This window comes from Spinacia oleracea, chromosome 1 (assembly GCF_020520425.1).
Source record: "Spinacia oleracea cultivar Varoflay chromosome 1, BTI_SOV_V1, whole genome shotgun sequence".
In the NCBI taxonomy this organism is placed as follows: domain Eukaryota; kingdom Viridiplantae; phylum Streptophyta; class Magnoliopsida; order Caryophyllales; family Amaranthaceae; genus Spinacia; species Spinacia oleracea.
The window spans coordinates 53664812-53679731 of NC_079487.1; the positions used below are offsets into that span (position 1 = coordinate 53664812).

Sequence of the window (14920 nt, forward strand, 5' to 3'; positions counted from 1 at the left end):
TCATTAATCTATATTTGGATTAAATCTATACTAATCTATTAAAAGGCGTTTATAAAAGCCTAATAAGCATCATGGTATCGACAACCGAAAAAGCATGTAGAGCATGGATTGAATACCAAACCTCATGGATTTAAAGTTTACTTCCTACCATCTTAGCTAGCTACACAATGTATTTCATCACAGCAAAGAAAATATCTCAGGACAGAAAGGGATGCATCTACTGCAATTCAAATATAGAAAGAGAAAAAAGAAAGGTGAGCTGTATTGAAGAATTGGTGTCTAATTCGAAAAATATATATTCAAGTATAGAGGGTTACAAAATCATTGTTAACAGATGGCATGCTTTAGACTTCAATGTGTGATATTTCATCACTAATGGAGCACAATTCAATTCAATTCTATGCAATCAAATCAATTTATCGTGTGTACAGAGAAAATAATTGCATACAATTTGCAAAATTGGTACATAATTAAAGATTACAACGAGATTCACACCTCTGTAAACACAATATTCTTTTATTTTAATCTTAGATCAGTTAAAACCTTATTACATTTTAGATGAGTATCAGAACATGAAGTTGTAAGACCAATTGCGAGATTTAATTTTAAATGTAACTACACTACTTAGTTTGAAAAATATCCTTCAGGGGATGACTATTAAAAACTTAACCGGAAGAAATTACTCTACAACTAACATATTGTTTTGGTTTAACCCTTCGCCAATAGTTGGTAACTCTGGTGATAATTTCCACGCCCCATCAACTAAGAACTTAACCTCATACCTATTCAGCACAAAACAGAATTAGCATCATCAGGAATTTATATTTTGTTTACTTGCTAGACAATAATTTGGAATAAAGGAATTTCATAGTCATGGAACAAAGGTGGTAAAAAACAATCATACCGTCCAGGTCGGAGCAATAGAGTCGTGGAAAACATTGTATATGAGCCTGTGTACTCTGGGGATAGGTTCTTTCCTTGACTCCATCCATCAAAACTACCCATGATTAGCACACTCTGAAATCATATTATAGTTGTTAACGCCGTAGCATTCCAGATTATTGGCAAGCTGAATTTTAAAAGATGCGGAGTAACTAAAAGCAGTAACTCTCACCAATCCAATAAACAATCTTAAATATCAAGAGCTTCAACCATAACCAGTAAAGGGGAAGACAGTGAAACACCTTCTGCACTTCGTGTTGTGCCCAAAATAATAGGAGATAACAATTAAATATAAAAGTAAAAGTTATTATGGTTGGACGCGTGTACAAAGGTGATGGCCCAACAAGAGAAGGTGTTGTTGTGGGATGATACATTTTAGTATTTTACTAATTTTGTCTTTGCCAATTTTACAAAAATATACTTTCACATGAAATTTAGTTCTTTATGCTGGTCATTACTTGAAGCAATCATTTTACATTGAAAGATTAGTTGATATCAAGCTTTAAATTTTCCAGTCCAAGTATCTTAATATCAGCAGTATAACCTCCTACTTTGGTGGGGAATCTAACATGAGAATATAATGGCGTTTCATGCATTAATTCCCCCTAATGATTAACCTGCACAAATCCCACTGCCTGTGCCGCAGGCAATGCCACTCTGCCTCTTGGTTTCCTCTCTCTTCAAACCCCTGATTTCCCCAAGTGCTTCACCAAACAATGTCAATTCCTAAATATTTCTCTCCTAATTGGTACTGGTTTGCTGTAATTGATAGCTGTCAATAATGCCTGGAACTTGTTTCTCAAATATGCCCAGTCTTTAGTCAAAACTGAAATCTGTAGCCTTAATATGTTGTGATCATGCTCAATGCTTCATCCTGCACTTGTGCCATTTTCGTCCATCTTTAATTTTTTTTAACCATACATATGAATTTTGACTAATGCTATGCATCAACTATATTCAATAAATTCAGAAATGTTAAATTTTATTTCGGACTTTTTGTGCCAATTTATGATATAATCTTCAAATTGATGTATCTTGGTTTTGAGCTTTAAGTATCTTACACACGATTTTCAAAAATGTCTTTAGTTGTGGTCCCAGAAATGCTTCAATAGTCTTGATCTAGCTCAATGTCATTGTATTTATCAAACCTTATGTAGTTTTGTCTTTCTTTGAAGATTACATGCCGTCTTTAATAATATGAAAGACACAAATTTCACCTTTTCTGAATAATATGTTTCTCCGTCTATTATAATTTAGCGTTATGTATTTTCCGTATCCATGCTACTGTCTATGATTATTCTCATGCAACCATTTGAGTGGAAAAAAACATTTTAAAAAATCCGGGTATTTTCTCAAGGGATTTAACACCCTAAACCCTGTTCTATCAACATTCCTACATAGGTGTAAAAGTGTAATTTCTAAAATCTCTCTATACAATTGAAATAAATACCTCGCAAGATCAGTCTTTCTCAAGCAGCAAGTGTTCGTAAAAGGACTTCATTTGAAAGATCAGTTTTGTAAATTATAAAATTCCTGTCTAAAGACATTATTAAGAAGCATCCATAACATAGACCGGTGGTCCCTGAGTTATTCTAATGCTTATTTGTTAGACAAGCATATATAAAATTATACTCTTTTTAATTAGAGCTGATTTTAGAGCTCTCCACATCAATTCTGAGGGGAGAAATGAAGCTAGTAGCACATTGTAAGCAACAAGGTCAATGAGGCTAGTAACATATTGTAAGCAACAGGGTTCATATTGGATACGGTTGCATACACTACTTTGGAGTTGTGCTAAAACTCTAAAAGTCAAATCAAAAGCTAATAACCACATATGAAAACAAGAATGTCATATTTTGGATGCATATTCGATCTCAAAACCTTTTAACGTAGAAAAAGTATAGTCACGTGTTAAGTAGAGACTAGATTAGCAGAACAAACTAGTGCAAGTAACTTTTCATTCTTACCTCAGCCATACCAATCCAAAATACTGGCACCTCCTTGGACTGTGCAGCAGCCACATCCTTTATCTGGTCCTGTAACTTTTTCTGCACAGCTGGAAAGAGAAACAATCTAATAATAAATTTCTGATTCTGTTATCCTCACTTCTGGAAATGAGGTCAGGAAAAAGAAGTTAGAAGTGATGAATTATTTGAAGTTGATATGAGTTGAGACATTGGTACTTTGTAAGAACCATAATACAAACCACATCTCCTCAACCCCCCTTCCCAGCCCCCAGGTTATCGACAGATGCAGTCTAGCAGCTTGTTTGGTACACGGGTAGGGAGAGTATTAACCAAAGACTTCCCCAAATATCTCTCGTGCAATTATGAGCGCTCCATTTACTATATCCTATTTTAGGATAACTTATGAAATGAAAAGGGAAAAAAACACGTCTCTGTACTGGCAGTGACATCTCACCTTCTCACCCCACTATAGGTAGGGAGATAATAGACACTGGATCGGTAGTATGATATGGCATGGTTTGCTACCATGAAAAGAATGGAAAATTTGCAACCAGTACGAGAGAGAAAACATCTTTGCTATTCCAACATCCAAAAGAAACCCTAAAAGGAATAAAAGGCAAGTGTACCTTCTAACCGGGAAGCTAGATGAGAGTGGACGTATTTTCCATTGATCTTCCTTGAACCTTCTGGAATACCAGCTTTTGCTATTTCATCTGCCAGTGCAACAAGTGCCTGTATACAAGAGCTAGTTCATAAAATATTAAGTTCACAAAACCAACTACTTCAAACCATATTGTAGAGTCAGAAAAAATTAAATCAAAATCAGGACCAAAAATAAATAAAAAGGAACTTTTTTGTTTTGCCAATGATTAACGAATATTCAGACAGGATATTACTGGAACTAACCTTGAAGAAAACTATTAACTCCATCCGTTAAATCAGAATAGATCATTCAATAAAGACAAAAAAGCATCTGCATAACCCATGCCCCACTAGCAAGCATTTTAAAATTGATACCTGAATTTCTTGTTCCAGAACAGCAAGTTCACTCTTGAAATTAACCAAAGCATCTTCTCTTCCTTGCAGCTGTAAAAAAAAATTATCAACAAGAGCCCTAACGGCCTGTTTAGTAGCCGGTAATAAATGGTGGGAATGGGAATAAATCTAAGTGTTATTCGGCAAGAGAAATAACATCATAATGTCCATGGTAATGAAACTTTATCTCAAACTTAGGGGGTGTTTGGTTAGGTGAGGTTTGAGGGAAAAAGAGCTTTTTGGGGTGAATTAGAGGTTTGACTTTTAGAAAAAGCTAATTGGGAGTGTTTGGTTAGGAGAGGATTGGGAGAGAGTTTTGGGGTGAAAAAGCTAATTTTGAAAAAGCTCAATATAGGAGCTTTTTGCAATTAGAGGTTTGAAAAAGTGTATGAAAATGACTATTTTGTCCTACTATTGCCTATTATTACAACCACTATCAACCTTGGTACCCTACATATTTTCTCCTAAATACATTACTCACACTTTCTTTTTCATTTCATCATATTTACTAGATTCGTTTTTTGTTGTAATAAATTTTATATTAGTACTTTGAAGCAATTGAAGTATATTGCAATCATACTTAAAATTTCATTAGTAATATTTATCTATTTGAAAAATATATATTAAAAAAATTCAATAAAGAATTATTTAAAAAATATATATATTATTTAGTCAATGTTTATTAGAAAAATATAGAGAGAAAAAATTAACACAATAAAATATATGTCTAATATTAATAAGAAACAAAGTATGTCAATGTCCTTAATGGTCATTTTACATATTAAACAGCTAACAGCTATCAGCTAATTTACCAAATACTTTTACACAAACAGCTAATGCAACCAGCTAGTCAAATCAGCTAATGCAAACAGCTAACAGCTAGTCAAACCAGCTATCAGCTAACAGCTCCTAACCAAACAGGACCTTAGTGTTTTTATTCATAAGCTTGCACTCCCACCTAATACCACTCCCCAAATGGTAATGGATGGTAATGGAAGTTTAATAAGAAAAATAGACAATTTTGAGTGAACTAGCATTACCATGGGAATGGATATTGATTTTCTTACAAATTTACATACAAATTATGACCGGCTACCAAATGGGCCGTAAGAGTATTTCAACAAAGAAAAGGCGCCATGTTCTGAAAGAAAGACATCCACAGATTAAATTGCCTAACTAGTGTAGTCCTATAACTAAAACTAATGGGAAAATCCATGACAAATCATATCATGTTCACAAAGAATTTACATTGTGATTTTACAAGGAAAAACATAGACTTCGGAAATCACACAACACATTGCTCTCAAAGACTAGACAAAAATTCACCACCAATATTCAAGAAAAAGTCTCACATTTGGAATAATGGTATCCTTTATAGAGGATTTCAAAAAAGACTCCCAACATATTCAATGCAAGCGACTTATGGTTTATGTGATACAACAAATTAATCATAATATTCAAAAAAATTGGAAGACCTTTTTCTTATATAGGAGGTTGTGAAAGGGTGAACCAATTGGAAGAAAATTCAGAAAAAAGGAGACAATATAGTTAACACATAATCTCATAAACACTGGCTTTTGTTCACACCATCTCAGTCACCAGAGAATCAGTTCGCAATTAATCAAATGCTCATAATGTATTACATAGTGAGTTGTTAACAAAAGAACACATGTTCTTACAATACAAGCTTTCGCATCATTTCCTTCCATCCCTTCTTCCTTTTGTTTTCAAGTAAGTAGATTCACAATATGCTATGTTTCAACATCAATCTCAAATATGCAACTGAATTTCATTGTTAATAGATATTACGTATTGCGGTACTTCAACGTCAATCAGTTATTGAATTTTTTGTTTGGTACTTTGGTTAGTTGCCACAAGAATAAGAAGGGAAGAGGGGGAGATGAAGTGGAGGCAATGAAGGGGGGTGAAGGAGAATGTTAATTGTAAAGCAATGAGATGGAATTACGGAAACATGCCATCCCTTCACCAAATGAAGAAAATCTTTTCCACTCTTCGTAAACTTAATTCCAATCTAGAAACATCACTCTCTCCTTTACAATCCAACAAAGGAAAATGAGAATACTACTCCCTCCTTCTCGTTTTACTTTCCCCATTTGACCATTTTTTGTGAGGAATTTTTGGGTAAAATGAGTAAAATGAGACTCAGGGAGTAATATGTTTGGAAAGAGGAATCTTCTCCTAAATAAACACATCTATACTATACAATGAAAAGCATTCCTAAAGATCTCCTCATTCAATGAGGCTTTCATTTCATATACTTCCTCCCGTTCTCTTTCGTTGCAATGTAATGGTGCGTCAGGATTTGTGAAACAACATGGAAGAAAGAAGGCCGCTGCTAGTTGATGATAAAATTGGATCTCAAAGAGGCATATGACACAATGGACTGGGAGTCTCTTGAAGAAATGATGTGTCCTCTCCTATGTTCTCTATTGTGATCAATGGGTCTTTACATGTGTTTCTCAAGGAAAGGTTTGAGGTAAGGAGATCCCCTTTACCCTTTTCTGGGGCAAATATAAAGATCTTATTACTTACCAAGTAAAGGAGTACAACACAAAACTACGAAACACCTAGGATTTAAAGTAGTAGTAACTTCCCCCACCTTATATGAAAGGTTGGAGAAGCCCCACAAGCTACAACTTAACGAATAAAGTCTCACCTCCCCTTAGCATCGGATTGCTACATTAGAACATTAATAACACCAGTAGAAAAAAAGTAGAAGTTTCCTTTTGCGTTTTTCTGTAGATACAAGTTGAAAATTGCTAGGATGCTCGGACTCGGGTACGGGTGTCGGACCCGGGTAAGGGATCCGAGTGTCCGACACGAGGAACTCAAAAATCAAGGACTCGGGGACACGTTTTGAAAGGGTTCAAAACTTGTATTTGGACTCGGGGACACGGCAATGCAAAAACAAAATAAAGATTTTTTAACTTTTATTTGTGGATTTTTTTAAAAAAAAGTATTGGTTATTAGTTTTTTTAAATATACATAATTTAAGTATTAGGTAAGAAAAGTCAAACTTTTTAAATAAAGATGCCATATTTATTGCTCATATTTTAAATGAAGTAAAAAAACAGAAAAAGAGGTAAAAGGACTCAAGAGTCTAGACTACCTAGAGTACCTACCCCACCAATTAAGTAAAAAAAACAGAAAAAGAGGTAGAATAAATGAATCACTGACTTTTCTTCCACCTACCCAACCCCACATAAAAAAAATATAAAAAAAGAAAAGAAAATGAGAACCAGCACTCAGCAGTCGACGGTTAGAAAGAAAAAAAATCGACGATAAGAAGAAAACCGACAACTTCGTGGTTCCGATCTATTCATCTTTTCCGGCCAGATAAAAGCCCTAAGGTTTCAGCTCATGATTTTCTGGATTTGAGATTCAATTGTAGATCTAGGGTTAGTGAGTGCCGAGTCCACTTTCTCTCCGGCGGGTCCGATCCGGATTCCGTGTCCGCACCCGGGTCGCGTCGTGTCGACACCGGTATGGAGGGGTGGTGAGCCGAGTCCGAGCATCATAGGAAAATTGTTTCAACAAAGGCTTCTCTTCATTTTACCAACTTTTTCCCCTCTATTATTTACCTATGTGTTGAATATTTGTCTAGCTCTAGAATTCTAAGAATTCAGTGTAGCTCGCAACGAAATCATTTATCAGAGGAAATTCAAAGAAATTTTCCCGGTGGACCGGCGTCGCCAGCAACTACTCAATCAAGAGCTCAATAACTTGTTTCAAGAGCACACCGAGATATTTGCAACAACAAATACTAGAATGGGCAACGAGTTTCACGATAAGAAACAAGTTGGCCCGCATGCTCTCATGGGAACCGATATCGATTAGCATGAACAATGTAAACAGGACTGCCACTTAACCGTAACTAATCCTATTGGTCATACACAATAGTATGATTGAATCTCTACGTATGTTGAGCTCTACTATAGCTCCAGAGCTCATACCCAACAAATATGTGCTCTAAAAGAAGAATAAAATGGGTCAAGCAACAAGCACTTACTAGCCCCATAAGGGAAGCTAGCCGTGGGTTGTGTAAGTGGAAGCCATACATGGAGTGGGAAAGTAAAGAATAAGTCAACGTAACTTATACGATATTGTCTTGGTTACATACATATTTGATTAAGTTATACTTCATCCGTTTTTTTTTACTTGCAACATTTCCTATTTTACGCTATTCATGCACTATCTTTTATCAATTTTTTTGTGATTTATACATAATGAATTATTTAGTCATTTGGGATCTTGTTAGATTCTGTCAAATATATATTTTCAAAATATCAACTTTTTATAATTTTAACTATTGTGTAATTAGAGATATTACCAGCTAAAGATTTGCATTGGCTAGAGTGAAATATCAAATGGTGCAAGTAAAGAAAAAACTAAACGAAGGAGGTATTACCTAGTTGCTATCTATAAGGCATGATATATCACATTAAACTTAGCTGAAGACATTGAAACTACCATTCTTCCGAGAGAACACAAAGCAACGACAGAGAGAAAAAACATTCTATTAGAGCAATTGATCATTATTGGAGTAAGTAGGCAAGAACAAATTGGAACAATTAAGAAAATTGAAAGCAAGATAACACAAATTCGGAAGGTGGGAAAAACCTTCAAGCAATGTGCTTGAAGACTAATAAAGTATAAAACTCACCCTTAACTTGGAGACTATGTTGTATTGATTTAAAATTAGAATTTACAATAGTATTGAGCGAATTCTCTCCCTAATTCTCACTCACGAGCACAAGCGTGAACACAATGAAGAATTTCTTCATAAACCCTAGCTTTCTCTCTCTAACTTGTGGAACCCACATGACTTTGCTTTTTGACAATACCATTTATTTATTTATTATTTATATGTATTTACCTTTTTATCCTCTTCTTCTTTTAACTTTTAACTTTAAAAATCAGATTGATTTACTACTAATATTTTTTAAAAGACTAACTTCCCGTACCAAGTCCCGCTCAAACCATATTCCATGTAACATCGCTCGGGAGGGCAGCATTGCCAGTGTCGCAGACGGTGAAATTTTTTCAATATTTTCTTAGTGGACACATCTAAAGTTATACTCATTAGGTTCTCTCTAAACATGTGCTTTTACTTTTAAAAATAAAATATTGAAAAAAAATCTTTGTATTAATGACCTTGATTCATTTACTACCTAACATTGATTGATCACTTGGAAAATTTAGAAATTGTATCACCATAAAAATTCAAGGATAATATACACATCTTTGAGATAATGACTCATTTTGTACAAGTTTTACTTCATTGAAGAGTATTCAAATTTCTAATCATCGGATAATTTTGTCCCGAGCACTCCATATTTAAATATAGTCAAATCATTATTTGATCTCCATAGCCAATAAACAACTACAACAAAATCTGGCCAGAGGTTACATCCAATATTTTTTCGTCTTCCAATGCTATAGATCACACGCGAGTGTAAATGTTTACAAATGAAGTGATATAAAACTGAATGCAGAAATTTCTTGGTTAGTATTTACGAACCATTTTCATTTTGGGTAGGGAATTATCAATATGACAAACAAACGATAACAATATAGCTGCAATAATAGATTTCGAATAGTAACTAAAGGAGCGAATAAATTAAAGTTGAAATAAAAACCTGCCGTATCAGAAAGCGGTTGTGTTGATTGGCTTCACTCAACTTTTTCACCAGTTTTGATCTCTCGGAATCTGCAAGCAACGACTTCAACTGCACATATACACATAACACATTGTTACAAATGTTATTTCACCAATTTGCACTCCTTTTGGCCGTTTGACACTTTGACCACATAAAAAATAAAAGCCAAAAGCCACACAAAAATCTAGCTAAAATCAATTACCAAATAAGAATAGCAGGGTAAAACCTAGAAACATCAATGCTGTTACTAAGTTTCCCTTAGGTTCCTAAAACCCATTCTAGATGGTCAGTATAAAGTTAAACTATTATAACTTTTTAGAAAGCTACAAATATTCCTTTAGAAATACCAGAAGCAACACATTTGATTGAACACACTGAATCTACTTTGAGAAAAGCACCCAAAGCTAAAGATAATCAATAAAAGTTTTGTCACCAAACAAATCACTTTCTGACTTTCTATGACGCAAACCTATCCACCGTACATTTTTTGACCACTTTGCAATGGCCTGATTTTGTTGTCATAAAAAAAACTATGTCATATAAATGTAATTATGCCGACAATTCCTAATACTAATCAACTTCACACACCGGATCACACTATTAAACTTTCTTGTCATGGTGACACTTACTTTTGTGCTTTTCCTATGCACACTGACAGTATTCAAGCTTACCTCATTACTACTAGGTGGCTTAGCAAGTCTCTCTTCTGCAGGATCTGCAGAAACAGTTTCATCGTCCTGGATCTCTGAAGACCCTGATGAGGACTGCTCTTCCAGGCCAACTGGTGTAGCATAAGCTCGCCACAAGCTGTGTAAGGGAGAATATTTCCCACTCGTAATTTGATGAACATGAGTTAAATTGTGAAAACGAGTTCCTGCAGTTTTTGATGCTACATTACAGCGAACACGGCGAGCGTTGTTCAAATTTGATTTAACTTTACTCCGGGAAAGATACAGCAGTGGCTCATCTGGGCAATACCTAGTTTGCATTTGTGAGTAACACATACAAACATTTAGATTGCAATTTGCAAAGAGAAACAGGCTTGAAGACTACAGCATCACCAATCGTCAACATTTCAAAAATAACAAGTCTTCCCTTTTCCTCTCCCTTGCAAAGCTAAGAAATTGAATTCTGTATTGCAAACATGAAATTAAAACAAACAAAGGATGCACTTTGGCAATAAGATGAGAAAATGTTTGAATATCCCAGAATATCTTCTTTGTTTAATGTGAAATTGCAGGATTATCAAAAAGCTGACCCACAACCAAGTAATGACCTCCTTTCAATAACATATTCAGAAATGTAAATGGAAGAATATTTTGTTACTCCCCCTCTGCCCTTAGTTTCTACAAATAAGGTTAGCAGCTGTTACTAGGTAGTAAAATGTAATGGTTGATTGAATAACTAAACTTGTAAATCACATACACTAGAGGAGTAGAGGGACAAGTTTTTCTCCATTTCATATTGCGTCCTGTTTAATTTAGTTTCAATCATAAAATAATTTTGATTTAAGAATTGCAGGATAGACGATACAGTATCACATTTCAGGACTTTTGCGATTCTCTCAAGAGCTATGAAGTTTGAAGTATATTTTCCAGTTGAGTCGACCATAACACCTAGGTATCAAGAGTCAGATCAAATGTTTCTTTATCCCATGTCCATCATCAGTAGGAAGTACATTGACAACACATAGATGAAAGGGGACTCCCACAAATCCAAGCTAAAGAAGATGGTGCTACATAAGCCAAAAATGAACAAAGAGTCAAATATATCTGAAAGCTGTCCCAAACATGTTTTTGACATTTGTTTTAACTTAATATGATAGTTATTCAACCATGGTTAATATTAATTCCAATATATATAGTCACACAAGCCTGATACTGACAAGGCTGCAAAAAGCTAGAATATCCCAATACAACAGCAGAATTCCCACTGTCATTTTGTTTAGATTATTGTTTTCTTTTGTAAATCAGAAATCTGGAGATTACTGTCAGAGTTTTAAGCAACTCTTGTCATCATCACCTTTAATTTTTATTTAATTACTTTTTGGCAAAACATCGGACTGATATCTCAGAGCATCTTAGTGTGACCCTATTACCCCCAACATCAAAACCAGATGAAGCCAAAAGTTGTAACCCCTCACTGAGGCTTAGGGGCATTCCGAGTTAGGCCCGAGCTCAATTCTTTGCGTTATCCTTTCAAAGGTTGCTTAATATAAGCAAGGCAACGCCTGCTGGTTAACAACTTAACATCGCCATCACCACTAATAACATATCGTACACTAAACACCAACAAAAGAACTTTCAGAAATAATCCTTTCAAGAATGAACACACCCCAAATTTCTTTGAATGAGTATCATGCACCATGCTAAAAGTGAAAGCGAAAAGCCAAAAGGGCAAAAGTTTGTATTTATTACCATGGTGGGAAGCCAGGTCGATGATTTAGTAATTAAAAAGCAAAGTGCATAGCTCATATACCATATTCGACCAATATACCGACATCCACTCTCTTACCATCCTTCCTAGGCTCCTAGCAATACATATTAGCTGAAATTATGGGCACTTAAATTCACAATGCATTTCACAGCCTAACAAACTTTCTTATCCCTATAAAGATTAAACTAGACAATTAAATCCTTCCAACTATGACCGAAAGGGAAAAACATGTATGCACGTGCTCGCCCAAACACACACACATGACCGGACTGTCTGGACTGTCCGGACACCCAACATGAGTTATCTTAACCCCAACACGAGCCAGTTCAGTTGCTTAGATAGCAGCAACTTATAAAGGTGATTTCAAATCAATAACTGTTATTGATAAATAATACAAATCACATCATAATCGTAAAAATACTTTCAAGATATACATTCAAGCTCAAATTTTATTCATTTTATTCAATTTTTTTGTTTCATTTCTAATTTCCATCTTTTTTTTTTTTTTTACGGATTTCATTACGAAAATGGCAATGTTATTTTTACTATTCATAAATCAGTATTGATACATACATTTCCATTTAAAAATAATCATCCGGCATAAAAAATCAAAAATTATTACTTTTGAAATGTATGGCAGTCAATAACAAAATTTGATCAACAGTATCAAGCATAGACCAAATTAATTACAACTAAACTTGAAATTTTTCTTTTTCCATTTATAGATATTAATAAAAGATTTATAGTAATCAGTTTAGTTAAATTAATTAAAATTATTCCGTACTTTACACTAATATTAAAATAAATTATTCCGAAAAAGAATACGTATGTTATGTTTACCACACAGTTCCAATGGCGTGGCACCCCATCAATTCCTAAAAAAACAGTTGAAATCAAATTAAAGAGGAAAACAATTTAATCAATTGCTTATTTAAATTTTGCAATGCAATTAGAAATGGAAATTGTACCTGAAAATTACAGAGCGAAAATGGAGGAGAGAGAAAATGGTGACAGGAAGATTGAATGTGTTTGGAAATGTTGGGAGAATTGCATCAGAATTTAGAAAGCAGGAAGAGTACGAGTGAGAGATGACGAAGCAAGAGCCGTGAAAGGTGAAACAGCTTCTTGCGTTTGCCCCCTACTGGGATTTGACGGTGTTTAGGGATTCTGTTTTACCGTTTAGGGAATACAAAATCTACCTTAGTGACAACTATTATTTGGGCTCGGACGATACCCGGATTATTATGTGAATAATAATTACTAGTAATTATTATAGGCTTAATAACATTATGTTTTAATACTTTCACAATATAATTTTTCTGTATTATGGAGTATATCAATATTAATTTTGCAAAGATAACACATAAGATCATAGCTCAATTGAATAACACTCTAGTGGTGAAACAAGAGGCCACATGTTCAAATCTTATGCAAACAATATTTCTCACTTTTTAAATGAAATCTATTATACTATTTAATAGCAGGGAAATTTAAAAGACATTTAGAGCGCCACGTGTCCCTTTATTTTAAAATGGTTATTTTTTTAGAAATTTATTTATCACTCACGCCGTTTCAAATATTCACTTTCACCTTTCATTAAAAAAAAAAAAAACAACTCAATCAACACATCTCTAACCTTCGTTTCTCTCATGCTCCTCCTCCTTCCAAATCCTGTATGAGCGTTTGGAAACAAAATTCTCTTCCAAATAGGCAATATACTGGCATTAATAAATCATACAATTTACATCAACTTTCTTCCCTCGATCATTAATGTAAGTATGTGATGTTATTGTTTGCCGTAACCGACAATAGAAACCTACTATTATACCTCTTAATATCGATTAGATATATTATTGTTGTTTTCCCTTTTAGGTTTAAATTTTCAAAAAATTTCCCGTAGATTTTCAATTTCGAGTCGTTTTGTGTAGGTATTGATTGTTTATTGTTCTGTTGTACCAGTTGAACTATACAACATCACTATGTTAATGACGCAAGGGAATTGAGTTTGATTTTAAATTACCAAATTTATTGTCTAAATATTTGTGTGTTGCCAAATGCTTCTCCTGGGACTTTTTACTTTCTAATTTGTGGGTTTAACTACTGCTTTTTTTGTTTTCATTCTTATGCTTTAATTGGTATTTTAATTAATTTTTTTATGAGAAATTCGGATCAACCACCCATTAATTTATAAACATTGACAATTAGTGCCATTACCTTATTTGAATAAGCATTTTGTTTTTTGCCATTGACTCTAATTAATCATTAATTGTATTAGTAGTAGTTGTTTTATCTGAGATTGATAGTGCAATAATCTGGTAAGTATTGCTAATCCTTAACTGTTTGTTTTTGTTTTATTTATTTTTCTGTTGAGATTCGTTTTAATTGTAATTTGTTTGATGGGATTGCGAATTATTGTTTGATAAATCCATGTTTGATTTAGGAAAGTTTTGTAAATGTTGCTGATATTGTCGTAAACCATTTTTTTTCTTCCACTGCCATATAACAGGTGTAAAAAAGGACATATCGTTGAGAAAAAATATTATTAGCACCAATAATAGGTTGTTGCGAAATATAATATGAAAAATGGTGATGAACCAAAGACATTCATGTATCATTTTAACTATTTGTACAAAGGATCAATTGAAATTATGCCAAGAGTGATTGTTGAAACTAAGGGAGATGATATGAAAGAAATTTCAATGTAAATGCTATGCTTGGTTGTCACATTCGATAAGGTTAATGCATTGTAGGTCAAAATGTATTGATATTGGGAAGTTTAACTCTTAAGATGGGTGAAAATATATTGATATTAGCGATGCATATGAACTATATACGAAGTATATCTTTCAGTGGAAGAAT

At 33.9% G+C, this 14920-nt stretch overlaps 1 protein-coding gene across 1 annotated transcript; it reads right to left on the reverse strand.

Annotated features, from left to right (window-relative positions):
- Nucleotides 1–488: 488 nt before the first annotated feature.
- Nucleotides 489–13241, reverse strand: LOC110777259 (protein PTST, chloroplastic). Its single transcript, XM_021981863.2, has 9 exons — nt 13030–13241; nt 12902–12936; nt 10297–10603; nt 9605–9694; nt 3927–3995; nt 3536–3641; nt 2910–2998; nt 905–1017; nt 489–782 (listed from the first exon to the last, which is right to left on the reverse strand). Exons 2-9 carry the CDS (start codon nt 12928–12930, stop codon nt 680–682), a joined length of 906 nt encoding a protein of 301 aa, XP_021837555.1. The 5' UTR covers nt 12931–12936; nt 13030–13241; the 3' UTR covers nt 489–679.
- Nucleotides 13242–14920: the final 1679 nt, after the last annotated feature.

Bases quoted from the DNA above. Each gene is read 5' to 3' on its own strand.
- LOC110777259 (XM_021981863.2), bottom strand. From the start codon at position 12,930: ATGGGGTGCCACGCCATTGGAACTGTGTG. The intron at 3,642-3,926 runs GTATCAATTTTA...TCTTGTATACAG, and splicing joins TTCTGGAACAAGAAATTCAG to GCACTTGTTGCACTGGCAGA. The intron at 2,999-3,535 runs GTACACTTGCCT...TTCTCTTTCCAG, and splicing joins TCTAGCTTCCCGGTTAGAAG to CTGTGCAGAAAAAGTTACAG.